The 26,961-nt window shown below is 50.5% G+C and overlaps 9 protein-coding genes across 9 annotated transcripts; 3 read left to right on the top strand and 6 right to left on the bottom strand.

Annotated features, from left to right (window-relative positions):
* Positions 1 to 431: 431 nt before the first annotated feature.
* Positions 432 to 1,468, bottom strand: N7468_002514 (dual specificity protein phosphatase family protein; the record flags this gene model as incomplete). Its single annotated transcript, XM_058471811.1, has 2 exons — positions 432 to 864; positions 903 to 1,468. 2 exons carry the CDS (start codon positions 1,466 to 1,468, stop codon positions 432 to 434), a joined length of 999 nt encoding a protein of 332 aa, XP_058334952.1.
* A 2,462-nt stretch (positions 1,469 to 3,930) lies between these two features.
* Positions 3,931 to 4,841, bottom strand: N7468_002515 (putative C2H2 transcription factor; the record flags this gene model as incomplete). Its single annotated transcript, XM_058471812.1, has 3 exons — positions 3,931 to 4,143; positions 4,211 to 4,514; positions 4,573 to 4,841. 3 exons carry the CDS (start codon positions 4,839 to 4,841, stop codon positions 3,931 to 3,933), a joined length of 786 nt encoding a protein of 261 aa, XP_058334953.1.
* A 1,028-nt stretch (positions 4,842 to 5,869) lies between these two features.
* On the bottom strand, positions 5,870 to 6,838 carry N7468_002516 (alpha/beta fold hydrolase; the record flags this gene model as incomplete). The annotated part of the gene is made up of 1 exon (XM_058471813.1): positions 5,870 to 6,838. One exon carries the CDS (start codon positions 6,836 to 6,838, stop codon positions 5,870 to 5,872), a length of 969 nt encoding a protein of 322 aa, XP_058334954.1.
* A 1,537-nt stretch (positions 6,839 to 8,375) lies between these two features.
* Positions 8,376 to 11,705, bottom strand: N7468_002517 (putative regulator of nonsense transcripts; the record flags this gene model as incomplete). The annotated part of the gene is given in 4 exon segments (XM_058471814.1): positions 8,376 to 8,705; positions 8,720 to 10,288; positions 10,309 to 11,395; positions 11,464 to 11,705. 4 exon segments carry the CDS (start codon positions 11,703 to 11,705, stop codon positions 8,376 to 8,378), a joined length of 3,228 nt encoding a protein of 1,075 aa, XP_058334955.1.
* Positions 11,706 to 12,202: 497 nt separating this feature from the next.
* On the top strand, positions 12,203 to 13,141 carry N7468_002518 (snoRNA-binding rRNA-processing protein IMP4; the record flags this gene model as incomplete). Its single annotated transcript, XM_058471815.1, has 2 exons — positions 12,203 to 12,208; positions 12,266 to 13,141. The coding sequence occupies 2 exons, from the start codon at positions 12,203 to 12,205 to the stop codon at positions 13,139 to 13,141; spliced, it is 882 nt and encodes a 293-aa protein (XP_058334956.1).
* A 423-nt stretch (positions 13,142 to 13,564) lies between these two features.
* On the bottom strand, positions 13,565 to 14,776 carry N7468_002519 (BRCT domain protein; the record flags this gene model as incomplete). Its single annotated transcript, XM_058471816.1, has 5 exons — positions 13,565 to 14,032; positions 14,082 to 14,185; positions 14,259 to 14,291; positions 14,352 to 14,534; positions 14,605 to 14,776. 5 exons carry the CDS (start codon positions 14,774 to 14,776, stop codon positions 13,565 to 13,567), a joined length of 960 nt encoding a protein of 319 aa, XP_058334957.1.
* A 627-nt stretch (positions 14,777 to 15,403) lies between these two features.
* N7468_002520 (bifunctional anthranilate synthase/indole-3-glycerol-phosphate synthase) lies at positions 15,404 to 17,677 on the bottom strand (the record flags this gene model as incomplete). Its single annotated transcript, XM_058471817.1, has 1 exon — positions 15,404 to 17,677. The coding sequence occupies one exon, from the start codon at positions 17,675 to 17,677 to the stop codon at positions 15,404 to 15,406; it is 2,274 nt and encodes a 757-aa protein (XP_058334958.1).
* Positions 17,678 to 18,045: 368 nt separating this feature from the next.
* N7468_002521 (nucleoporin) lies at positions 18,046 to 23,704 on the top strand (the record flags this gene model as incomplete). The annotated part of the gene is made up of 5 exons (XM_058471818.1): positions 18,046 to 18,113; positions 18,166 to 19,102; positions 19,390 to 22,287; positions 22,342 to 22,782; positions 22,823 to 23,704. The coding sequence occupies 5 exons, from the start codon at positions 18,046 to 18,048 to the stop codon at positions 23,702 to 23,704; spliced, it is 5,226 nt and encodes a 1,741-aa protein (XP_058334959.1).
* A 435-nt stretch (positions 23,705 to 24,139) lies between these two features.
* On the top strand, positions 24,140 to 26,006 carry N7468_002522 (acyl--CoA ligase; the record flags this gene model as incomplete). The annotated part of the gene is made up of 4 exons (XM_058471819.1): positions 24,140 to 25,194; positions 25,247 to 25,535; positions 25,594 to 25,697; positions 25,772 to 26,006. 4 exons carry the CDS (start codon positions 24,140 to 24,142, stop codon positions 26,004 to 26,006), a joined length of 1,683 nt encoding a protein of 560 aa, XP_058334960.1.
* Between the last annotated feature and the right edge of the window lie 955 nt (positions 26,007 to 26,961).

Raw genomic sequence — 26,961 nt, forward strand, 5'->3', positions numbered from 1 at the left:
TATCGAAAATGCAGTGGTTGACAGGTGTTGAAGTTGACAAGAAAGAAGGAGTCCGAGGACAAGAAGAAGTTGGAAAGCTGAGTGGGAGAACTCAACTATTAACTTCTATCACTTGTGACCTTACGCTGACACTGACTCTGCCTTTTTACTCTTTGGGGGCAAAACATCCTGCAAAACACTTCCTGCCCTGTTTTATCTCATGCTACAGAGTAGCAGGCATTGAATAATCTATCCAAGGGTTTCTCACAGCAACAATGGCATGGCATACTACGAGCAAGACTATCTGGGTAATCTCCATACTTTGTCCCCAGCCGTCATAATGTATAGCCGTCTTGGAAGCGACTTTTCGAAAGCGCAATCCACACATACCCAAATATGGAACATGGACTTAATACAAAGTCATTTCATTCGTGAAGGAAGTGCTTGCCAATTTATACAGGGAGACGGTCTTCAAAGGGTGCAAGAGGCCTCCGCTCTGCTAAATCATCTTCATCATCAAGGTCCATATCCCCATGATCCGCAACATTCTCTTCAATAAGGCGATCTGCGAAACTGCGCTTTCTATGAATAGCCTGCGCAGCAGATGGAGGTTCGAGTCTCAGGGCCCCAGAGCGGCTAGCAGAACGCGTCACCGACTCCACGACACGCTTTGCGCCAAGAATATCCTCAAACGACCGTAGGATAGTCCTCATAGGCTCGTCAAATGAAGCACAGTATCTATTCTCTTGGATAAGCCGAGTTGCCTCTTGAGCAGTCTTATTCAGCATGACCATGATATAAGCCACAGTCACGACAGCGGAACGGTCATTACCCGACTCGCAGAAAATAAGCACTTTCCTCCTCGCTGGTACAGAGCCGTTCCCACTATTATTTTGAAGTTGGATTGGGATGGGCCCGTCCACCCCGCAAGATGATCATTTATTCGTCTGATTGCGCGGGGAAAGGAAGAAATCAATTCCTGCCCATCCAGGACATCGATTGTATCGGCCATGATACCCAGCTCTGTGGCCGCCTTTTCGCCAGACACCAGACGCGCCTGGGCAGAGTGGGTATTACGAATAGCAAGAAGCAAAGTGAAGCCTCGCTCCTGGAGCTTCTGCGTGTCGCGTAGAGCAAGCTGTGGGCCAAGTGCCAGAAACGGGAGAATCAGCTGGGCCTCCCGCCTCATCTCGTAAGTCCATTGGCAAGAATTAAATCGACGGGTAAACCCGTCTAGATTTGCGCGTTGGAAGAATCCTGGAGGGATATAGTCTCCTTCCGAAAACTGATGCGACGCTTGACTGAATCTGTTATTGTCGACGATGACAGTCTCACTGTTGTTTAGAGGCGGAGTAGCAGTGAACGCGTACCGTGCGCTGGGATTCGCATTGGGAAGTGCCCCTGACACCGTTGTGTATTGTTGAGTTGGGGTGTAAGTTGCGTTCTCATCGAACGACATCGGGGTCTCCACGAATCTCCGAGTCGACATGGTGCAAGTTGGGTAGGCTGGAAGGCCTGAAGGCCTAGGCTGAAAGAGAAGAAGGTTTGTTGTACAGCAATAGAAATTGCCTCCTTCCAACAGTGCAAGCCTTTCTAGAGGAGACTTCAAAACTGTGGCAGAAATATTGGAAAGCGATATGTGTGGAGGTGAAGAGGATAAGAGCTCTAGGGCGGCGCGCAATATGTCAACAAACCCCAGAATTATCCCACTTCACTGCTCCACAGGGTTCGCTCAGCTACTCAGGACATGCACAGGTTTAAAATGCGCGAACACTAGGACTCAATGGCTCTGAGAATAGCTGCGAGTTAGCTATCGCGGGGTTACATGCAATCGTGATCAATCAGCGATTAGGTAAGAAAACTTGGGAGGTTCCAAGGTCCGACGCGATACCCGCGTCTCGATGCGGCTGTTCCGTGCTTTTGCTGATTCTCCGTCTATGCATTGGCTTGTGTGGGAATAATTATGTGGGAGGATAGTGCACTCATATGTCTTCCATGCCGAAGTCTACTCCTGGCTGCCATCCTCTAGTACTCTTCGGCTCTCAAAGCGTCGAAATCACTCGAACTCGAAGAAAACATAACATGACGATATCAATATCGCATCTCTCTCCCTGGGATAGGATTTTCAATGTATACCGGTAGTAGTGACGCATACTAGGGTAGTACATGTCAGCCTCGCCGCCCAATATATGAGGCACTAATGTCTCATCACGTGATGTGGTAGATGTGGCGCATATCCACCTAAATGTCACAAGCATCATGGTACGAGCTCCGTGAGTCACATAATCAGCGAGGCAAGGGCTTCAGCCTATCATCCTCGCTAAGCGAGAACAACAAGGCTTCACGAGGCCCAGTCTCCAGACTCGGAGATATAATGAGACCCGCAACCCTCGTCTTGGGGGCCAGAGCGTCAAATAGTTCGCTGTAAGCCACAGTCCGAGTGACCTGCATAGTTCAGTCATCACGGACTTTGCAAGTTAATACCGCGGACTCCGACCCTTGGGCTCTGAATGGGTAGGTTTGTCATTCTGAGCATATGTCCGATCCATTCGACACCCGGAAGGGGCCGGCCGCCTTGTTGGGGCATACCGGGGGCCACGACTAGCACAAACTAAGGAAACCGGGCCAGAATGCCTCTTAATGCGACAAACCGTCGAACAATGTGCAATTCGGGTCGAGTGCCTGACAGCCGTATTGGCGGCCTTATTGCAGGGCTTTGGCATGCAGACGCCTGGTCCGGATGTATGGGGAATTTGGAAGAGATGAAGCATGTATCGGGTACTCTTTCACGCAAAGGGATACCAACAAGTACACCCAGGCTGACTGCACGGTCAGGATCTTGGCCCTGGTAATCCTGGCTCGTGCATCTGGGCTTTGGCCAGCGGACACTAGTTACATGGATGTTTATTAGAAATCCACGCTACTCCATTAGGAGTCCCCGACATAGCCTTTTCTCCCCTTTAGAAATCACCTCGTATCACCGGTCTCTGCTCTCATTGGATAGGGAGAGTATATTGCATGACGGCCGGATAGGTGCCTCGAGTCTAACTTAATCCGTGGGGTGAGAATGGCCTGTGGCACCACATTGTGCATACTCACGATGGACTCGTCGTTGTGAGCCTCGGTGACTTTCTAGGTCATCACACCACTGCGTATCCATATGTTTCGAGCCTAGGCACTGTCGTACTGATTCTTCATTTGCCTTGCGAGGCGAGGCTTTCGAACAAGATTACTGGCGGACACCCCGTCATATAATATTGAAATGCATCAGATCCGGTTCATGTGGTTTGAAGCAAAATAGCACTACGGCTGTAAGCTTTGAAAGCTGCTAATAGTCATTACTTAGTAGCGTACACATGAAATACCTAAGCGGATGAATCCTCTTTAAGCTAAAATCGATAATAGCTGATTACTAGGACCAAGGCCCGACGATCTTCTAGGGCTAGGGGCGTGCCTTTCGGGCGAGTCGAGGTCATTCAGCCTCGAATGTCGCGCGAGGGCACAGTTGGCGATTATATTACGATACGAATACAAGGGCCCGATCCCTCGAATGAAACATGAAAACGCAAAGTTCAAGATTTAGGAGATTGAGAATGAGATTGTATCACGAGATTAATTGGCAAACTGGGAGGAGAATCGGGGAAAGGAATAACTGGGTATATGAGGTGACACAAAGCGGTAACACCCACGATAAAGAACACCACCTGGCCCCTTGTCAAGTGAAGTAAAAACGCCGTAGCCAAACCCGAATTGGTTGGTGGGGACATCGAGACCATCCCGAACAGAACCCAGATGCAAAACAAATAAGCAAATTCCGAAGCCTGAGAAGGAACGACCCTTCCAGGAACGCCCGTAGAATGCACATGAATAAAAAAAAAGAAAATAGAAAGCCATAAGTGAAGAGGCCGTAAAAGCAAGAGAGCCGTCATAATTCAGCGTTAAAAAAGCGTTTTAAACTTGAGAGGCCGCTGGAGGCAGTCCAGAAGGAATTGCCTGGACGAGAGACGGGCTGTCGACATCCGGCTGGGGTGGTTGGGGAATGGCCTGCTGGAGCCCGGCGACAATGCGCTCAAGTTCCTCCAGACGACGATCCTTCTCTTGGACTTCCAGTCGCAGTCGTTTGACTTCGTTGTGGATGTCACCATTCTCCTCAGTTCCAGGCAGCTCGCCGATGGGGGGAGTCCTCGTGTCGGCGCTTCATACCGGTAGCGGGAAGGGAGTTAGCGCGGACGCCTTCCAGTTCATTAGCTCGTTCCCAAGGCATGTCAACCATAATCGAAGGAACACCCCCATCATCTGTATGCATGTGTCGCCGGCGCAAGTGCTCCCTGAGGTTTTCTTGACGAGTAAATCCATTCCCAGTGCTTCGGTTGCAGTCGGCATAAGGGCACATCAGAGGCTTCTTGGCGTCCGTGTTCTTCTTGTGTACTTCGCGTTGGTGACGCAGAAGACCACCTGAATAGGTGAATCCTTGCACTTTGTCGCATCCTGGTTCGTAGCACTTGTAGGGACGGTCATGTTTATCCATATGTTTGCTAGAAGGGGTCTTGTTAATGACTGAGATAAGCGGGATAGGGGTTAGAGAAAACTCACTTCCATTCACAGGGACGGCGGAAGATAGGGGGATGTTCCTGGCAATCCAGATGGTCGCAGTAGATCTGGCCGTCGGCGTTCTTGGGAGGATCACGAGCGCGCCGCACGGAGAGGCGCGGGCGCGCGCCCTCGATGTAGGCGAGAGAGGGTTGCTGCTCATTCATTCTGGCAATTGAAAGAGACTCTTGAGCAGAAGCTAGAACCGAGGCAGCATTAACTCCGTGAGGAGCTTCACTTCGAGGGCTAGGATAGTCAGAGCCGTCGCCCATGTCGCGTTCGACCCCACACTTAGGTTGTGATGTAGTAGAGCCGGTAAGACGCGTCGACCACCCACAACCACAAAGGGATGAATAAGGCGGGTGTAGTTAGGAGCAGAAAAGAGTATAGATTAACACTCGATCAGAATCGTTGAAAGGCAGGCCAAATCAAGCAGTATTGCAGGGGGGGTGGGGGGGGGCAGTTAGATGTAGAGAGGAGTTGCCAGAGTTTTCAGGTAGAAAATTGAGGCATCCCTTCCGTCCCTGGGCCTTTTATAAGTAAGCCGGCACGCTCGGAGGTGGGCTTGGCGTATCCGCCACTGTGGCGCAGTCAGATCTTTGGATTTGGCTTGGAGTCGTCAACTTCTCCAACGGGATTCCCGAGCAGCTGAGTTTCTGCAGCGATTCCTGTAAAATTTCTGCCCAGGCCATTCCTTGTCTTTATACTGGACAAGCTGTGCCGGTTGGGTTGACCTTCGACGGCTCCACTGCGTTGGCCACCCATGAGTCATACAGTTCAGGTAGTTACCTAGGTTCCAAGAGGACTCCTAAATTAGCGTTAGGCACCAAGGCACAAAAAGCCCAGTCATGGCTGCCTTACTTCCATGTGGCGGTGTCGTGGATCGTGGGGGGAGAGTTTATCTGAACGCAGGGATTTGCAGGAATTTGCAGGGATTTGCAGGGATTTGTGACAGCCGTTAGGCTACCAAATATCTGCCGAATCACTTCCCTCGCAGGGAAACAAACTTTCCGGTTGAGATCTTGCAGAAGCTTGCGAATCTGATGGCTATGCTAATCCTATTCATAGCGAACCTTTAAATGGCCGCAGATCATAGTGGAGAGGCCAACGCTAATGCGAATAGGCTCCAGTATATTTGGGGAGGGGGTCTGCGCATGCCAGAAACGTCTTATCCGCGAGCATAGAAGTACTTCCTGATAATCTCGAATGAAACCCTAGAACAATACTGTTTATAGCACTAATGCAGAATCTTCTCTATTTCCGAGCCCCGAGGCGTCCTAGACAGAGTAATCATAGCAAACTACAACTTCTGTTCTAGCGGCTGCAGATGTTCCAAAACCCACCCGATCTCCCTTGCCACCACGTCCGGACGGATCAAGTGCACATTATGCCCGCAGTCTGGTACATGCACCAGATGCGTTGTCATCGACAGCCCCAGCTGGCTTTCCTGAAGATCCCGATCAATCGTAGGCCACCGATCCAAAAGCTCCCTCAACGCCTTCCGCTGTAGGTCAGACCCATTCCCCACCTCGACGCCTCGGCTGTAAATCCGCTCATAGTCGCCCGGGCTATTACACCGGATCACGCTAAGCGGTTTCACCCCCAGAGCCCTGCGCTCTAGCTGCCGCTTGGAGCGCAACGTATCGCATACGACCACGAGCGCATTCGCCTCGGCCGCTGCGGCAGCTGCTCCGCGCGCAATATCAATTGCCCGCGTTCGCCACTCGTCTCGCGAGAGCTTTGCCTGCGCCCGCAGTCCTGTTACCTGGGCAAAGCGCAGATCGCCTAGCACAGCGACGAGGTTGGGATCTGGGATCTGGAAATAGTCGCTCTGACGCTCCGTCGAGCCGTCCGCTAGGACCATGCCGGCGACGGCGTCAGCGTGCAGATGGAGGTATTCGCGGGCAACAATTGCCCCATACGAATGGGCTACTAGGATTAGGGGAGGAGAGAGCTTCATAGACTGAAGGAGGCTGTGTAGATCGCCCGCGGCAGTCACGGCTGGCGAGCATGATAAACTTGGCGGACCTGTCTCACTGCGGCCGAGCCCAGAGCGGTCGTAGATCAGGATCCGGGCCTTTGTGGCAACGACTTGTGTGAGGGCTATGTAGGATGATGCGACATCGCCAGCGCCGGCGAGAATGACGATGAGCGGATCTGAAGTGTTGAGCGGAGGGCCACTGACCGATACAAAGAGTCGGTGTGTTCCTATGGAGATCATGGAGGAGCCACTTGCTGTCCGCCAGTCCGAGTCCGGTGGAATTTCCATCATGTAATCGTTTAGGTTAACAGCCGTGATGTTCAGACTATTCCTCCCTCAGTGATTATGTAGCCAAGATGATGATACTGGGGGCGGGGAATATAAGTACGAGTAGAAGAATATCAGCCCTCAATGCGGGATTTCATGTTGGGGGCGACCAAACTACTACGGTCAATTTAGACTCCAGGGTGATATTTAAGAAGATTAGAGGGTATAAATGGCCCAAGAGGAATTTCAAGGCAAGTCGAAAATGATGTACGACAATTCTGCACTTGATCCGATTGTTATCGGATCAGTCCAGCGCTTCAAACCACAATAGGGGCAAGAGTCTGTGCATACCGCTTCACCTACCCCATCAAATACTGAGGTAGATTCCCGATTACATATCCTACACCACCAATCCTTATTAGATCATACTAAAATTTAATATATTGCATAGTCAGAGTTATATACACACTTCTCTTGCTTAATATCTTGTACAATAACCCTGGTTGGTATACAATCTATCCATCCTTCTTCCTATACTCAATATTAATATATCAAGCTTCGTCTGGTCTAACACATCCTATATAGTATGAATACACTCTTTAAAATAAGCCAGATCCTCTTCAGATCTTCCTATCTATACAAGGTCTTTAAATATACAAAAAAGTTAACATTTTAATAGTTTCCAGACTAGTTTAATAAGATTAGGATCAGGCGAGTATATAGATCTTTTTATTACTTTGCTGAGATATCATTCCCGATCGATAGTGATCGATGCCATTGGGGAAGTGTAGGAGAAAAAAATAAAAATGCGGGTGGTTGTTAGTGTGATAGTAATGGGGTTGAGTGCACAGACTTTTGGCTGGGTGGTGTACATACAGTATATACAAGAGTTCCCGAGCTCACACCAAAAAAATTCGGCATGCATCATTCAAATTAGGAGACGGAAATCGAGTGATTATTACATTTATTCTACGAACGCAGAAAATAAAGAGCCTTGTTCTAAGTTAATGAAGTACTACAAAACTTCGCACAAGGACACGGAACCTGAATCAAAGAAACGAATGTATTTTAATACTAAGCAGTATGGAGGGGGGAAGGACCAGGCGTTCTGAGCAAAACGAACCGCTAGAGGAAAAAGCCCGAGCGGACGAAGCAACCTTTCAAATTGCCCAAGACTTTCCGAAGAGGCTTGCGGCTAGGCTGCAAGATAGGCTATCGACGACAACCTACTCCTCTGAAGAACTGAGGCAATGGCAAGGATAGGACTGTCAAGGGCCTGTTCATCGACATCCGCACAAGGTCTAAATTCACGGGCAAGAAAGACAGTAGCCTTGGACGGAGGGCCCTGCCTGGGTGGCTGATGAGGCGTAGGGCGAATGTCCACTGAGTACGTTGTCAAGGATAACTGAGCCCGAATACCAACGAGCTGGCCTTGGCCACGACGGTGAGGTCCTGATTGGCAGATCTGATGGAAAGAGTTTCATATTCCCAGCGAAACTTTGCTTCTTCTGGTAGCAAGAGCAGGCTAGCCAGGGAAAGCAACACTGACGCATCTAATTCAGTCGTAGTTACCGCCGACCTGGCTGGCAAAAGCAGTTGATACGCTGCGTGCGTCATCGTCATCATGAATCTTGTGGCCTGGGGTGCCACGGGTGACACGAATGCTAGCAGAACTGCCACCGAAGATGCTGCCATTGTCGGGGACTCCGCCACGGTAAAGTTCACGCCCGCCGGACTCCACGTAGCGCTTCAGACGATCGGACTGACTTAGGCTGGGCTGCTTTGTCATGTCATTGAGGCTCATGCTTGTGAGACTAACGCCACCTTGATCGACGCTCCTGCCGTCGACAATACTTCCGGTGACATCCGACTCGGTAGCAGCAACTGACTCGCCAGCAACACTGGGCGCGCCTTTGCCCGGCCACCATTGGGACGACGACCGGAGAGAGACGGCCAAGCATCCGTGAAATTTTGGAACATCGGCGGATATCCGGAAGGAAGGCCAACACCGCCGCCGAGAGCAGAAGAGTGGACAGAGGAAACATCATCAGGGATATAACCAATAACAGAGCCTGAGTCGTGATACTCATTACGTTGACCGTTGCGTCCGTTCACCACGCTGTTGTTCATGCTGGGTACTTGGTTAAACGACATCTGGAAGCGCTGTGGACCTCTGTAGGCCTGCTTAGGACGGCTGAACTGGATCAGAGACTCCTGCAGGTTAGACAAGGGACCCTCGACCAGACAGTGCCGTTCCTTAAAGTGCTGCAGAAGGTAATTCCACAGAGGGTGCTTGGAAAGCACCTTCGGGTTACCAAGGATCACCAGACCAAATCGGGCACGAGTAAGGGCAACGTTCAAACGACGGGGATCGCTCAAGAAACCTATCCCTTGATGATCGTTGGAACGCACACACGACAGGATAATGTAATCTTTCTCTCGTCCCTGGAACGCATCGACCGACGCTACTTCAATCTCCTTGTAGTTTTCCTTCTTGAAAGTACCGTTGGCCTGCATAGAGCTGACAACGTAGCTCCGCTGTCCCTCATATGGAGTAATGATACCAATATTTGCGGGCTGCACACCTGCTTTGAAGAATCGTGTAACAATCTTCTCCACATTAGTGGCTTCAGTGCGGTTAAGGTACGAGGTTCCAGAAGCAGAGATTTCCTCGTTACCTAGGTTGGACCAGAACATCATAGGCTGCTCGATCATTGGCCATGGGAAATCAACGTCGCGAGCAATACGTTCTTGGTTAGTGACACCATTCTGCAGCGATCCTTCGTAGAACATGTTCGATGGGAACTCGGAAAGACAAGGATGCATACGGTATTGAACGTTCAGTCGGATGGGCGCGCAGCCTAAAATGACAAGACGCTCGAAAAGAGACTGGTTCAAACCGGCCTTGGCTGCTTTCTTGTTCATGATGACAGGACCAAGTTGCTGGTGATCACCGACTAGTACAACCTGTTTGCAGCCCAAGACCAAGGGAATCATGCATTCTGGCTCCGCAGACTGGGTAGACTCGTCTATGAGAACCGTCCGGAACTTAGACTTGGAGATTCGCGGGTCACCAGCTCCAACGCAGGTGCAGCAGATGACATCGGCGTTGGTCAGGATTTCGCGCTCGGCAGCGCGAGTGAGTTGCTTCAGTCGCTTCTCATCTTGACTTGAAAGTTCACCGAGTTCAGACTTCAGCTGGTTGAGTTTGACAAGCTCGATATTGCTATCATTCATGCGCACTTGCTCGTGCAAAGATAGGAATCCAACGGGGGACTCCACATCTTCGCGCGACTTAGCAGTCACACGGACCGTCTTGAGACCAGTCCGATGAATGCGCTCACACAATTGATCAACCGCGACGTTGGAAGGAGCACAGACCAGGACTTGACCGCCGTTGATTTTCGCCAGGTGATAGATAATAGTAGCCGAAGTAACGGTTTTACCAGTCCCTGGGGTCCCTGGATCAAGCTAAGAGGTCTTTGGAGCACACTCTTCACGGCGTTAATCTGACTACTGTTCAGATCAGGAAGGCCAGGAACACTGAATTTTTTCGGGATCTGGGTCTTCATGGGAGCTGCTGCAACCTCGTGACCCAAAAGACGGTGGAAGATGTAACCGGAAACGCTCTGATCATCGATGGCAAAGTTCTTCATAGCACCTTGCATACGATCGAATGATGTCGATTTCCAGACGTAGTCGGCAGTGAAGTTGTGAGTACATTCAGTGGGTACCGACTTATGATCGCCCTTGGAGCGCAATTCGATCGTAACTTCATCCGACTGGTTGTTTGGGATTTTGATCACATAGCCAACACCTTCCCACTTAGAGCGAAGCTCGCCAGTGTACTTCAAGCGCATTTCATCGCCAACCGCCAACTTCACATCTCCCAATTCAAGCTTGGGGAGAACAAAGCTTGCAAGATGCTTGTTGTTGAGACCTAGGTCCCACCGCACGATAAGGCCATCTTGCGATTGAGATTCTTTGAGCTTACGGTCATAGTCGGCTTCAATCTTAACGAGCGGGCCGAAAATGTTCTGGTACTGGTAAGCATCGTCGTAGCGCAGTAGAACCGGTGCCGGCTCGTCATCTACGGCAGTGGCTTTCTCGAGATCTTCCAGTGTAGCTTGCGAATTTTCCTTCCAGAGTTCTTCCAGTCGAGCGATCAATTGTGGACTAAGATGGCGAGCTCGGAGCTGTTCCTGGTCCGTGGGGGTACCCACAAGCCAAGGCAGGAACGACCGATCTTCAATAAGCGGCTGCCAGCGTGAAGTATCCCAGTTCATATCCTTAGAGGAAGGCATAGCGGCACATGGCTGGCGACAAAGAAGAACAACGACAGTATCCGATTTGGCAGGAATGAAACCGAGGAGAAAGACGTTCTTGGTACCGCAGTTATAGCATTCGAGGATCGTATCGCCGAGGGACGAAGCGGGGTGTAGCTGAACTTCCTTGTGGCGCGCGCGAACAAGGTGATTGACGATATGTGACGAAGACGTATTTCCCCGCGCACTGCAAAACCACTTGTTGCAAGGAAGACACTTCACCACGCTGCTCGGGTTATGGATGCCGCAGTACCTAGAAGCCCCTTGAAGTCAGCTCTTTATCGCGCCATATGCAAATTTCGCAGACTTATCGATACTTACGCGCAAGCATGCTCAGGAAGCTCTTTGTCCTCCTCAGCATAGCCCTCGCCCTTTGGGTTTCCATTGGCCGGTCCACCCACAGTACTCTCAAGGTCATCGTCCTCAAAGTCGGAACCGTCGTCTTCGTCGTCATGCATGCGAGGTCGAGGTCCACTACCGCCGATATCTAGGTCCCTGAGCCTTGGACCCAAGTCTCCGACGCGCGAAGCGTCGTCACCGAGGGCCGAAGAGTAATGATCCATTTTGCGATGGTTTAAGTCAAAATGAGAGTCGTAAAAAGCACAAGCTGAAAAACAACCCAGTCAAATCCACGTGAAGCAGTGACCATGTGCAGTCAAGCAACGAAGTATGGAGATCGTAAGTAAGGGAGTGTAGAGGACAATCCGGTCGTCCAGTGTAGTTCAAAGGCCCGAGTGCGTGCCTGAGGGGCAAAGGACCTGGGGTAAAAAGCTGCTGAATTGAATGGTCAGCAGTGAGGAAGTCATGTGAGGTCATGCAAAGAGGCACTTACACAAAGCCCCGCTCTCTGTTTCTCAAAGGACCAAGAAAAGAGAGTGGAAGAGTTTGTACAAAAACCCTCTCCGCATTCTACGGCTCACTTTCTCGATCGGTGGGCTCCCACTACGGCAGCCGCAGCGGACCACAAATGCAGCCCCGGAGATTAGAAAAAAAAAAAAGTTACCCGCATTGTAGATCTGCTCACTCTCGCACTTTACACTGAGATTAATCTCTCTTCACAATGCTGGTATGTGCTGCTGTTATTCTTACGATGCTATAAAATATTCTAATAAATTTGTTATAGCGCCGTCAAGCTAGAGAGCGTCGCGACTACCTCTATCGCAGAGCATTGCTTCTGCGCGATGCATCAATTGCAGAGAAACGAGCCCAGCTGAAAGCTTCTTTAGCTTCCGGCAAACCGTTAGACCCTTCGATTGCGAATGATAAGGCTCTCCGTGAAGATTTCAAGTTTGATGAGTCAAAAGACGAGAAAGATGGGGAAATGGATATCGACGACGAGTATGCTTTAACCTCTGGTGTTATCGACCCTCGACCCCTAGTCACTACATCTCGTTCACCCTCCGCTCGCCTCGGCGCCTTCGCAAAAGAGATCCGTCTTCTTCTACCGACCTCCATTCGCTTGAACCGTGGTACCCTTGTGCTGCCTGACCTTGTTTCCAGCGCAAACTCTGCTGCCCTCACCGATATGCTCCTGCTCCACGAGCACCGTGGTACCCCTACTGCTCTCACCGTCTCCCACCTTCCACATGGGCCGACAGCTAGCTTCTCCTTGCACAATGTCGTTCTCCGAGCAGATATCCCGAACTCGGCTCGTGGAACTGTATCAGAGAGCTACCCTCACCTGGTCTTCGAGGGTTTCAAGACCAAGCTGGGTGCCCGTGTTGTCCAGATTCTGAAGCATCTTTTCCCTCCCCGCGACCCAGGAAAGGTTGGAAACCGAGTTGTCAGTTTTGTGAACAAGGAGGACAGTATTGAAGTGCGACACCATGTCTTTGTGAAGACTGGATATCGTGATGTTGAACTTGCGGAAGTTGGGCCACGAATGACAATGCGCTTGTTCGAGATCCGCGGAGGCTCACTGGAGAAAGGATCCAGTGGTGATATTGAATGGGCGCTCACTCAATATACCCGGACCAGCCGGAAGAAGGATTATCTTTAAGAGGTTCATATTTTGCATTCAGGTGTCGACTTGGCGTGAGGTTTACGATTACGGCATACAAAGTTTTACGGTATACTATGGCTTAGGCGTATAGGTTTTGCAAGGCATCAAGGCACAATAAAAGATTGTCATACCACGAATTTTCAAATCAACCGCCCGGGTCTATACCAGCAAGAGCAACGAGCGAGACGAACCGAACGAACCTCAAATTCAAGCTGGGATAAGTACTTTGTAATTCTCGAGATTTGGGCCTGCCATAGTAACCATGCATGCCACTTTCAAGTTCAAAGGGCTTTCATCCATATAAAATGAGCAGAGCGGAGAAATTTTGGAAATGCTAACGAGAAAAATCAAACCTTCAGAACTAGGAAAGCCCAGATACATCCCTTCAGGCCGTCATTCCTCATATGGGTTTGCGACCATTCAAGCTTTAGTGTTCGAATAAACTCGATCCATCCATTTTCTTCGTGCCGATAGTGCTTCTCTCTTGAGAGTCAAATTCGCTTTCTGCGCGTCCCTTAGCACCATTGGCATCCTCTTTTCCTGGGTCATGTTCAGGTTCTCTGGGAACAACCGATGGCTCTTTCGGGGAATGTGCACAGGTTCCATCATGTAAGATCCTAAAAGAGTCCTCTTGTATTCCACAGAATACCATCCTTCGTGCATAGGCAGATCATTCCCATCTGCATCCTTTTTCGGTGGAGGAGCCTTGTTGTCGAACCTATCGTCCCACTTTTTGCCAGTTTCTTGAGCAAAGAATTTCTTCAAGCTGTCTTTGGCACTTTCAAGTGTGCTCCTTGGAGGTGATAGAATGGCAATGTCTGATGTTCCAGTACGACTGTACTTCGCATAGGCAGAATATGAAGGGGGGCTCCTGTGGTCTTCGAAAATCTGCAATGAGTTTAGTCACTGTAAATTTAGACATTTCAAACGGACCTACTGCAAGAGAGAACTTCTCCCGTGGAGCCCCGGGCTTCACCGAGCGAAAGAGATATGCAGACCATTCCTCGCTTGTATCTGGGTCCCTATAAATTCGCTCTTTGACTGTTTCGGGCGTCAGCTCCATCCCGTAGTGTAACCAACTTAATCATACGGCGCGCACTCATGAATCTCGTACCTTTGGTCCCTTTCTTCTGGGAGAAGGGGTCCCCTGTATTTTCGGGTGGAGTTAGCAATATTCATATGCTATTCAAGAAGCGAATCAACTTACGAACAACTTGCTTTCCGTCTTTAGCTCCAAATCTTTTGCTTTTGCTCTTGGCCCTCGGGCCAAATTGGTTCTCAAGCAAGTATGGCTCTTCTACCTTCGGGCGTTTGGACTTTTGCAAAAGCGAGTCCTCTAGCCAGTCATAGGTCACAATTTTCACGGTGCCGAGTTTCTTGGCCATTTTGACTAGAATTATCAGAAGTGATGTTAGTATATATCTCTTGCTTCAAACAAAGGAGGTGTAATGGCTTAATACCTGCTTCCACATTCTGCTTGTAAGCGTCGAGTGAGGTAATGAGATGGGTGACATGAGAATGAACTCCTCGTGAGAATTGGCCGCCATTGAATTTGACCCACTGTGCTATTTTGTCGCCGTGCTCAAAATGACCAGCAGAAGCGGCATGAACCCGTGCGAAAGTCTTTCCCATTCTGATGTAGAGGCCAGTGAGAATAAGTGATGTTGAGATCCATGCAGTGGCTATGGGTTTGGGCCGTTGAAAGACGTTTGATCGTCTCTAGGCTTTAATAACTGCCCAAAAGGCTGTATGGGACGAAGGAGAAGGAAAAATAGAAACCAATGTTCGATAATCAAGATATTGACTTTCGTTGAAGATAGTGAAGCTTGAGACCAGGTGAGGTGAGTAGGGTGATGACGAAGATGAAAGGTGATGGCTAGATGGATCTCCAGAAGTCTGCAGGAGCCCTGGGGAATCTAGAAATGGGGGTCAAGTCGATTTTAGACCATTGACGGAAGAGTCAAGGTCAATACACAGGGGATCCGTAAATGAGAAAAGCAATTCTTGACGATAGGGAGTCCGTGGCTAGGATAGAACCTGCTGTAGAATTAGACTCATGAGAACCACGCGGTGCGAAAGTGTATTGATTCGTCTACAGAATGGTACGTACTAGAGGAGATATAATATCCCAATGGTAATATGGAAGGAAGCTAGGAAAGGTGAGATAGATTTGAAGAACCAGCTCAAATGAATATGCCATTACCAAAAGCGTATGAGAACAAAAAGTAGAATGTATATAGAGTGGGCCTTAGTTGGGCCTTACTGACGAACACTCTTGGCGGCCTTCACAAATGATCGAATCTTGTCTAGATCTTGAGTGCCACCCGTCTCCACACCAGAGCTTACGTCCAGTCCAACGACCCTGGAGCTGGAGTTTCCAAGCTTCTTCACGACATCAACAACATTTTCAGGATTCAGACCGCCAGCCAGAATAACCCGAAGGCCCTCATCGCTTTCAAGGACCTTCTGAACCCAATCCTCTTCAAGAAGCTGCCCAGAACCACCGGACCCGGAGTCCAGTAAAGGAAGAGTATGGTAAGCGCGACGGGCGATTCCGATGTCTCCGGGTGCAAATTTTCGAATGACAGGCACTGGGATAAGGCTTGCCCACTCTAATGGCTCGGAACCGTGCAGTTGCACAACGTCAAGAGAAAGCTTTTGTTGCTGGGAAAGAACATATGATAATGGCTGGTTCATGAAAACACCAACCAACAATGCTCGAGATGGGTGGCGGAGAACTTGCGTAGAGTGCTCAAACCATTCAGAAGATGTTGGTTTCGGCGTTTCTTGAATCTCGTTTATCTGGGTATTAGGACGGGGTGTGGACTTGACCACCTTAGATATGCTAATTGCAACCTCATCTGACACTGTTCGTGACCGGCCGGGAACTTGGATGATTCCAATCAAGTCAGCACCAGCTTCAATAGCAATTTGAGCCGCCTCTGCAGACCGCGTGCCGCAGATTTTCACCAGTGGGGAGCTTGATGATGATCCAGAGCCAAATTTAGAGCCTCCCAGTAGATGTGCGACGAACGCAGATGTATCTGGTGCACGCATGAGGGCTTCTCCAACCAATATTGCCTTGACGCCTTCCTTCCTGTAAGCTTCCACGTCCTGGGGGCCCATAATGCCACTGAGCGCACACACGATAGTGCTCTCTGGAACTTGGTCCATGAGACGGCTCGTGGTGCCAAGGTCAACCTCAAAGCTTGTGAGATCCCTGTTGTTGACACCGATCACTTCAGATCCGAGATCGACGGCAATCTTCATTTCTTCTGGCGTGTTGACCTCGACCAAAGGCTCCATTCCGAGGCTGCGAGAATATTTGTAAAGACGAGTCAGGAGCTCCACACTAAGCATCTTCACAATAAGCAGCACGGTATCAGCACCTGCTAGCCGAGCCTCCAAAATTTGATATTCCTCGAAAACAAATTCCTTTCGCAAAACAGCAGGGCGATTGGTGAGACCTTCCAAGCTCTGGCGAACAGCTCGAAGATCATCAATTGTACCCTTGAACCACTCAGGCTCTGTCAACACAGAAATCACACTAGCGCCAGCTTTAGCGTACTCCCGAGCCTGAGCAGGGGCACAGACATCAGCCGATATGATACCTTTCGACGGAGATGCTCGCTTAATTTCCGCCATCAGGGCTAGAGGATAGTCGGATTGTCTCAAACGAGCAGGGAAGGAAATCTGGGGAGGGGCTATGTTTAGATCATAAGATGCCTGGAGGGTTTCTGGTCGGAGAGCCGGAATCTTCTTCTGTTCGGCCACTGCGTTGCGGCGATGGGCGTAGATCTTCTCAAGAATGGATACCTTCTTATCCACCAGAGCAGCTGGCTTAGCAGAGGTGGCACCCAGCTTGTTACCCTCCCAAGTACCGGCAGTAAGCTTCAAAAAGTTTCTGAACATGCCACGGCCATACTCGGTGAGAATACTCTCGGGATGGAACTGTACACCCTCTACGGTAAATTCTTTGTGCCGGACTCCCATAATCACCGTACCACTGCCATTCTCGAGCTCAGCCCACGAGGAAACTTCCAAGCAGCTTGGCACAGTGGAGTTGGTTCCGGCCAGCGAATGGTACCGAGTGATCGAAAATGTCGTGGGCAATCCCTCATAGACACCCTTCCCATCGTGCTTTAAGACCGAGGTCTTTCCGTGCAAGATCTCACCAGTTACGTCAACTTTCCCACCAAGTGAAGAAATAATGCATTGCTGGCCCATGCATACGCCAAAGATTGGTATCTTGCCCTTGAAATGTTGAATTGCATCGTTGCTGATTCCAGCGTCTGTCTCCGGATGACCGGGACCGGGGCTGATGACCAGTTGGGTTGGTTTCTTCGCGACAAGCTCCTCGACAGTCACTTCGTCGTTTCGAATGACGGTCACGGTGGCTCCTTCAAGAACTAAGTATTGGTAAACATTCCAAGTAAAAGAATCGTAGTTGTCGATCAGAATGACATTCGAAGCGCTATCCAAGCGGGAGGCTTTGGTGGGATGGTGGGGGGAGTGGTCGATGAAGTCCGCCATTTTTACGGTCGTGGCGTGGGAAGGAGGGCGGATCTGTTAGACCCAGGAGCTGCTGAAAAGGCTAAAGACACAAACAGCCTCGAGAAAAATGCCAATTCGCTCCACGGACAGTCCAGGTTGATCAAAGTGCCACCAAAAATCCGAATCATAAAAAGAGGGCTTGACCGCCCAGCGCTAGTCCCAGACGGGTAATGTGGATTCTTGTTGACCGCAGGCGCGCGGTGGTGAATAATTTGTGAAAGCTCACTCAGACTGCCAGAGCTACAAACACCCTCCTTCTTGACCTTTCCAGTCTCTCATCCATCTCCCTCATCCCAGGCCCTTTCCTCTACTGTGAAATTCTATGATGATCTAAATTGCCTTGCCAAATGGCTCCCGTCCCGGAGGCTTATTTCCCGTCCCTGGACAAGTGCTTCTCCGGGGACGCTCAACTGCTGTGGGTTTCAATCCATATCATACCTGGCCAGCTAATACTGACGATATTTCAGCGCCTGGGAAAGAGCGTTTCTTCACTTGAGTGATCCTAACACCCGCCTCGCCGACGAAGACAATGTCTCCGCTTTCCTGTCGCACCCAGACAGCGTTCAGCTTCTGTCGCAAAGCTTAACCCCCTTCACTCCCCCGTCGCCCAAAACCAAGTCTGATTTCGACTCCAAGACTTCCGCCATTCATGTGGAAACCAATTCAAAAAGCTCCTTTGATTTGAAGGAAATCAAAGCTGACGCGCAATGGCTTAGCGAGAAAGCCAAGATCGACGAGATCACAGCTCTGCGCATTATAGTCCTCGAGTGGCAAAGTCGCCCTGCAATACGGCTTGCTAAAGGATTTTCCAATGAGGAAGCAACTAGCATTCAAAGCGCGACCGGATCAGACAATTTGGGGATGTCCGTGGCTGGGCCAAATTTAGCCAGCATCCTCAAACGCACCGGCGAGGACAATGGCGATTTATTCGATTCGGAAACTAGCCGACGGCTGCGAATACGTGAAATCTATATCTCGGAAAGGACCCATGTCCTGAAGACATACCGCAAGCTACTCGCCTTGTCGCTACACAATACTCCAAACCCAGTAGCTAATGAAAGCTCCACAAAAGTTGAAAGCAAGCCTGCCTTGCGCAAGTTGGGAGTTACTTTATTTGCCGACAAGTCTACTGGCAACGCATTGAGTGAATTCCTGAAGGAGTGTATCTCTGCAATCTCAACTCGTCTGAACGATTTTGCGCAAGAGGACGGATGGTTGGGTGCAGCTGAGAGCAATTCAGAGATCGAGCTTAACTGGAAGAAGTCTCTTACAGAGGAGGTTCTGCATATTATGCAGCTCATGTTTCATCAGCTTCATACATCTGCGGAGGTCCCTTCTGCTGACCTCTTATTATCGTGGCTAGAGCTTATGGATCAGCATAACTTTCTACAGTCATATCAGGTGGTAAGTCAATGCAGTGAGATTCTCATGTTTAAAAATCAGCCCCATCGCCTCTAAACGAGCAGAACTAATGAATGTCGCTCAGTTCTGTGAGAATCCGACAGAGTTGTTGCTTCCTCTTCAAACATTTGCTTCATTGACTACTCTAACCTTCCTCAAAATCCACCTTGCCATCCCAGCGATCATTAATAGAGCTCAGCCGCAAACCTTCCCTTCAAACCAGACAGCCTACTTTTTGTCTAAGGAGAAGGCACCGCGGATCAATGGATTTCTCCCTCAATTTCGCTCAGCAAGGCCATGTTGCGGTTCCAGCCACTTTTTCGTGGGGCCTGGTACTGCACACTATTCGTGAATTGGCTACGAACGATGCCGAGACTCGAGAAATGGAGCAATTAGACAAAGCTTTAGACTCGTTCCAGTCCAACACCCCTAACAGACGCTCTTCTCGCACCTCAGAGCCTACCCTTTATGAGGATCTGTATGATTCTTTCAAAGATCCGAATTTCCCTGTGGAAGATGTGATCTTCACATTGACCAATGATGATATGAGCGCCTGGACATTTGAAATGATCACCTCTATCTCCACTGGAGCCATTGCAACATCTGCAGTAGATGATGCCTTAACCTACCAATTCATCCGTCTAGCTCTGCTCAACCTTATACGAGTATCAGTGACATTTTTCGATTACTCGCCGGAGCTGATGGAGGCTGTTTTGGCGATCCTCAATGGTAAGCCGGGTGGCTCTTTTTTGGACCTAACCGGTTTATTGGGGCCTGATAAAGATCCTAAATCTGTCTTCATTGAAGACGCGGCTCTGATGCGAAACATTTTCGACGTTGCACGAGCCCGATTCCCATACGAAACCGTTCCCTTCCTGAGACTCTGTCGTGCCTTGATGGGAGGACATTCCATGAACGAAGAAGGATTGCCCCTGGTCTTTGACTTGCTTGAGAACATGGAGACATTCACTCAAGTTGTTCCTGAAAGTTTCCAAGGATACAAGACCACACGGGAGGATGAAAATGCGAACTTTGTATCCTTGGTTCAATCTTTGAGGATGTTCGATTCGGTCTCCCGTGATCGTCTTCCTGGGGCCGAGGCTAGCAATGCTTTGGTACTTAGGGCATCGTCTGAAATTCCTACATCGACCCTCGGTCAGGTCATATCTCAATCCAAGCCAGCTGTCATCATGTGGCAATACCAATATTCTTGTCTGAATTTCTTGGGAAGCTGGCTTGAAGAATGGAATGAGAACGGTGGCTTCTTTTCTAGTTGTGACTCGGAATCTGCCACTGAAGTAATCGATCTCTTGGCTGATCTGGTGTTTCACGCTCAGGATCGAGGCTCTATGGACTCAGTCGGTGTAAGTGCCAAGAGGGTCCTCGAGATGGCGAGTGACGGGCTCTCTCGCAAAGGCGATATCATCACAGTGGTCTTGGATATCTTCGAGCGCAACTTGCAGGATATTGTATCTCAGCGAGATCCTTCAAAGGCACTTGACCCGATCATGGCTTGTCTACGTTTCATTCAAGCAATCTTGAAGGTGCTTCCCTGTCGAGTATGGCCGTTCTTCAGCCGAAGCAGCTTCATTGGATCGGACGGTAAGGGGGGGCTAATGACAGCAATAATCTCAGCTACCGAGATCCCCTCTGGTCAATACCCGTTCCTTCTCAGCTGTGTTGATCTGTTCAAAGCTGTTGTCGACGATGCGGCTTCGCGAGCAGTGCTACGCCGGTGTCCCGGCAGTGTTTCGAGCAGGTCACAGATTGCGACCGACTGGAGCGCAAGCGTCCCGTCCCATGTAATGAGATCGACCATACTCAATCTCACACGTACTATGGTGGATATCTTCAATAGCAGCGGGAACTGGAGATTCGACTTGCCAGAGCAGCGCTTCCAGATTAACGCGTCTTTGGCAGCCATCTTTGAGCGAATCATCTACTGCGCTTATGGCATTAATGAGGAAACGAAACTGGATTCAAAAATCACTGGCGTGTTCTCCACCTCCGCAGTGTATCTTTTGGATATGCTCCGACCACGCTCGACTGCTGATCTACCATTCAACCCCCTTCTTCGGTTAATATCAGAGGGTCTATACACACCATCTACGAGCCTTCTGCGGTATCTGAACCTGGTTGAAAACCAGGTCAGTTCCACTTTGAAACTTTGCGTCAAGCTTGTGCAAGCTGCGGTACTTGCGGAGCTATCTGGAACAATTCTAGAAGAACAACTTTTCAAGGCAGCTCCCATCCTGGTCAAACTCTATGCTTCTCATGATGCTTACAGGCTGCCCGTTACATCGTTACTTGATGTCCTCATCTCTCGTGCTGCATCGAGCTCTGACAACGAACCTCCATCACTGGTTGGTCATTTGGGGGCAGACTCAGCATGTTTATTCCTTGATGTGCTCTCGCAACTCGACAAACCCCTTAATGACAAAACCTTGCACCTGTCCATATGGCGACTACTATCAACTTTCGTTAGCAAACGTCAACAGTGGCTCGCAGTCTTCATCCTAACTGGCGCGTCCCCTCGTCAGACCTTGAAGAAGTCCGACAGATCGAAGGATCCGAGCATGCGAGGCATGCCTTTCTTGCAGATCGCCCTGGACCGACTGGCCCATATTGATCAGGAGGAACCTCAAGTTGCACTCGCCTTACTTGACTTTGTTTCCCAAGCTCAAGAGAATTGGCCATGGGCCACCCCGCAATTGAAGAGCCACCCTCAGTTTCTCACCGCAATCATTCACTACGTTTCGAAGCTGAAGATATCAGCATTGCCAGTGACCGAGCAGATCTTCATTACTCGAATTGCAGCAATGGTTGCCGATATCTGCGCTGTCTACCTGCATGCGGCCAAGGAGGCACGGGACGAGAGTTTCGTCAAAACATTAATTCCACTAGTTCAATGGTACGCCAAGGATGCTGTCAATGTATCAGGGTACAACTCCTCGTTGCATGCGAACTTGAAAAAGAACTTTGAGAACCGGTATACTGGATGCAAGATCATCGATTTCAAGCGCACCGCTCTTGAAAATCGGACACTAGGAAATGGATACTTCTACGACCTTGCAATGGGCCAGCAGATGCTATCCTACGACTTTGCCTGGGCCGGAAAACGCGGTCAGGGCTTTGCGGAGGAGTTTGAACGAGCGAACATTAACTTGTCATTGGTTGAAGCTCAAGTGGTAAGTTGCATTGGTCCCCTTGTAATTGCTTTATGAGTACTAATACGCGAGTAGAGCCTTCTGAACAGCTGGAAGTACTTCGCTATCGAGCACTCCGCAGATTTCATGCCACATGCTGAAATCCAAAAGTCAATGGCCATTGTCGCCCAGGACTGCCTGGAAGCTAACAGCAGAGGTGTTCCCTCAGAAGCAATCTTTTCGCGTATTCAGCAGGTCCGAGTTGACTTTGCTCAAGCCCTGATCCAACGGTTGGTTCAAGTCGGCGCCCGAGGAAACGAAGCATTCGGGTTACTTGAGGTTGCATGGAAGGCGATCCGCGCACGACACTCCTCCTTCGAGCTTGCGCTCATCAACGATGATACAGAATACTACCGCTCTCTGCTGAACGTGCTCTTCCTGGCCTTGCAATTCCACTTGGGAGACTCTCGAGGGACCGATCCAGCTGCAAAGAGCAAGGGCGCTGTGTCTTCTGATTTGATGATCGCTGTCGAAGTGGTTGATACCATCGTCGCGCAAGGTTTCAAGTCACTCACAGGCTTTCTGCATGAACAGCCCCGAGAAATGCACGCCGAAGGACTTCGCCATCATCATCGCCATCCTCCAGATGGCCTTGCAAGTCAAAGACATTGAGAGGCTCTACGAGCACATCACCTATCACATCGCAGAAAACAGTGTTTCGCGACACGCGACAACCTTATTTTCCTGGGCCGATCAGCTTACAGTCAATGGTGACCCCGTGTACGGAGATCTGAGTCTATCGATCCTCGTCAAGATGTCCACTATTCCGACACTCGCAGACCATCTTGCCGCCGAGGGTGCTCTCATGCAACTCTCAACATGCCGTCTCACCAACATCCTACGTCAACCTAAAGGCTTCGGACCATTCGACCCGGTGCCTCGCCTATACACCATCTGGACCACGGGTGTGCTCCCTCTCTGTCTGAACCTGCTCTACAACGTCATCCGAGCCACGCCCGAGGTTGCCGCCTTCCTCAACCAATTCGAAGGTCAGCTCACCCGGGCCGCGGAAGTGTTCTCCCTCGGTCACCCAGGAACCTCGATCGGGCCACCATCCAAGTGGATTAGTCTGAGTATGGCATCGGAAGCATACTCGCTCTCGCTGATCTCTTTCATCATCCAACGCGCACGCGAGGCCGGCCCTGGCACTGGCCTGGATCCCCAGTCCATTCAAGAACTCAAATGGGATCAATCGCAGGTCAAGGAAGACCTTGAAGAGCTGCTGAATCGGCGTCCATCTCTGCGTGCTCGTATCACCGCTACGAATGAGAAGGAAGTCGAGTGGGCTCGACAGAAGCCGGTTAATGCCAAGCTCGGGGCAGAAAACCGGTTGGAGGAGAAAGTTGTGGGTGAACTGCAAGCTGCTTTGACTTGTTTGACGGGCGAGGAGGAGTCATGAGGTCCATGGTGTTAGCGCTTGTAGCTGTATTGCATGCGAGTTCTTTCTTTTCCTTTTTCGAATTTGGGTTGGGTATCTACAGGTTGTGGCAGACCATTGTTCTGCGAATCATATTTTTGCATCAAATACTTTGAATTCAACGTCTAGGCAATTGCCAATCTTCTAGAGCCAACCCGTTCGGTAGAATGATGCTCTACCTAGATATTCACAATAAGCACCGGTCAATCGAGCCTGTGCAAGTACGATTTCACGCGGACCGAGGCCCGCCAGTCGGGACGCGGATCCCCCGCATTCTCTTGCCTGTAGGTTAATTTTGCGGGGAAGCTGCATTCAAATCGAACGGTTATTCTGGGGTCGTATTTTTAAATGCTGAGTCTCACCGAAACCTATTCCTTTCAAGTTACTCCCCCCACAGGATCCCAACATAGACTTACCATGCCCTATCAATCTCGCTGGAAAATCGACGTCCCTGACGCTCATCTCGCATCGCTCCTCCTCCAATCCCCCACAGCACCACTCTCCACCACCAAGAAATGCTTTATTGACGCGGACCGCCCAGATTCCCACTTCTTCACCCCCCATACTTTCCGCCTCTGGAGTCAGCGGTTCGCCGCCGGCCTCCGCAACGCAGGCCTGCAACCCGGCGACCGCGTCCTCCTCTTCTCCGGCAATAACCTCTTCTTTCCCGTCGCCCTTCTAGGCGTCGCTATAGCCGGCGGGATCTTCACTGCCGCAAATCCCAGCTATGTCGCTCGCGAACTAGCATTTCAGCTCGAAGACAGCGGCGCCACGTTCCTGCTTTGCGCCCCTGGAAGCCTAGATACCGGCATCGAAGCAGCGCAGCTCGTCGGCCTACCCAAAGAGCGACTCTTCGTCTTCGACACCGCATTGTACGACGGTGCGGGGGCGCCGCAGCAGGGTTGCCCCTACTGGGGCGACCTCGTTGCGTCCGCGGAAGAAGGTCGCGGCTTTGCGTGGGAGGATTTGCGGACGCCACTGTTAGCTGATAAGACGATTGTGCTGAATTACTCGAGCGGGACAACGGGAAGACCGAAGGGTGTCGAAATCACGCATAAGAACTACGTGGCCAACATGCTGCAGTATTCGTTTCTGGGGACGCTGAATCCGGACTACGAGAGTCGGCGGGCGCGGGCGCGCTGGCTGTGCTTCTTGCCGATGTATCATGCGATGGCGCAGAATATATTCATCGCCGTGGCGCTGTGGCGCGGGACGCCGGTTTATATTATGCCGAAATTCGACTTTGTGAAGATGTTGGAGCATGTGCAGCGGTTCCGGATCACAGATTTGACGCTTGTGCCGCCAGTGATGGTGATGATGGCGAAGCATCCTATTGTCAAGAAATTTGATTTGAGCTCGGTTGAGACGGTGGGCAGCGGTGCGGCACCGCTAGGACGAGAGGTTTGTACGGAGGTGGAGAAGTTATGGCCGCCGGGGAAGATAAACGTGAAGCAAGGGTGGGGAATGACAGAGTATGTTCTCTGTTTTCCTCGTGTCTATTGGACATGTGCTGATTGGGTATAGAGCGACGTGTTCTTTGCTTGGATGGGATCCTACCGAGACAAGTACGTCCGCGTCTGTGGGTGAGCCTAATGCAAACTGCGAGGCTAAGATCATGGATCTGGACGGAATCAGGGAACTAGGCCGCAACCAGCAAGGCGAACTGTGGGTACGAGGGCAGAATATCATGAAGGGCTATTGGAGAAATCCCGAGGCGACGCGTGAGACTAAAACAGCCGATGGATGGCTCAAGACGGGAGACGTCGCCTATGTGGACGACGAGGGCAAGTTCCACGTCGTGGATCGGTTGAAGGTGGGTCCAGGAGGGGACAAAGCAATCCTGAAGCGATACCAAGACTAAAGTGTTGCAGGAACTGATCAAGGTCAAAGGCAACCAGGTGGCGCCTGCGGAACTCGAAGCGTTGCTGCTGGAACACCCCGCCGTGGCGGATGTGGCAGTGATTGGTGTCTCTGTGTGAGCTTTCCCCAGTTTGAATCTTCTTCTATCTTCTGATAGATAAACACGTGTCGAGATTTAACAAGAAACAGCGACAACGACGAGCGACCCCGTGCGTACGTGGTGTTATCGACGGGCCAAACCGCCAGCGCGGAGGAGATCACCGCATTCCTGAATGGCAAAGTCTCCTCGACGAAGCGGATCACCGGCGGAGTTGTTTTCCTCGATGCGATCCCTAAAAATCCTTCGGGGAAGATCCTGCGCAAAGTCCTGCGCGAGCAGGCACAGGCGGGGCTGAAGAAGCAAGGTGCCACAGCCAAACTGTAGTTAGTTTTCGATGCACTCAAGTCATTCGTCGCTGTCATTAGTTATCTTCAACATGCATTCCATGGATCCATGAACGCAAGCAATGGACCCGTCCATAGATGGTGGTCTGTAGTTCTTGTCATAGCCGCCGATCCCTGTTCGCCCTCCACGAATCTTGCAGAGAGAAGCCCGAGGGGTCAAGGAGGGGCAAAAAGACCCAAGTCTAACGGGAAAATCATTGGACCGACGAAGATCGAGGGGCCCTGGGCCCACTGATTGGACTGGGCGTCCGCTAGGGCATAACTTAGCGCGAGACCATGAAAGACATTTCCTGGTAATCGGGGAAGTATCAGGGCCGGATCGACGCGACAGCTCTCTCAGTGACCAAAGCCATGGAGACGGATCGGACACAGGGTTGTCCTCCGTCGAATAGTCCATGGTACCGAGGCTCTGTGACCTGGATGGTTCGCTGATTCCATGTAAAGTTTCCTGGAGGGGGGGGAAGAAAAAAGGGCCAGACCGCAGATCATGGCTGTGCTGCTAGTGGCGCCCCGGGGCTGCAGCTGAATCTTTCCCCAGTCCGATTGTGGCTGGCGCGTGTGTAGCTGGACGACCTTCCCATTGAGGATTTAGCCAATTCCCATGTCTTGCTTCCATCCAGCCCTATGCCCACCCGAACGAGGTAAGAGTTACCTTACTAACGACCTCGTATATTCGGTGGTCACAAAGTGACATAGCCTGGTGGGGTCGGCGTACAAGAGCGTCCTTTGTCCGGTATCACTGCGAACCCCGATTTCGCGTCCATCTTGGTGGGGTTGGAAATCAGGAAAAAGAAAAAGACCAAAAAAAAAAACAAAAAACAAAAAAAAAAAACACGTAAAACGAGAAACAGAGTTCAATAATCTGACTTTCTGATAGATCACGCCACGGTTTAAGGTGCGAAAAGCCTCATGTTTCTCTGATTTGGTTGCGAACC

The sequence above is a fragment of the Penicillium chermesinum genome (assembly GCF_028974085.1).
Source record: "Penicillium chermesinum strain IBT 19713 chromosome Unknown utg000002l:1.0-5270490.0:1.0-5274688.0, whole genome shotgun sequence".
In the NCBI taxonomy this organism is placed as follows: domain Eukaryota; kingdom Fungi; phylum Ascomycota; class Eurotiomycetes; order Eurotiales; family Aspergillaceae; genus Penicillium; species Penicillium chermesinum.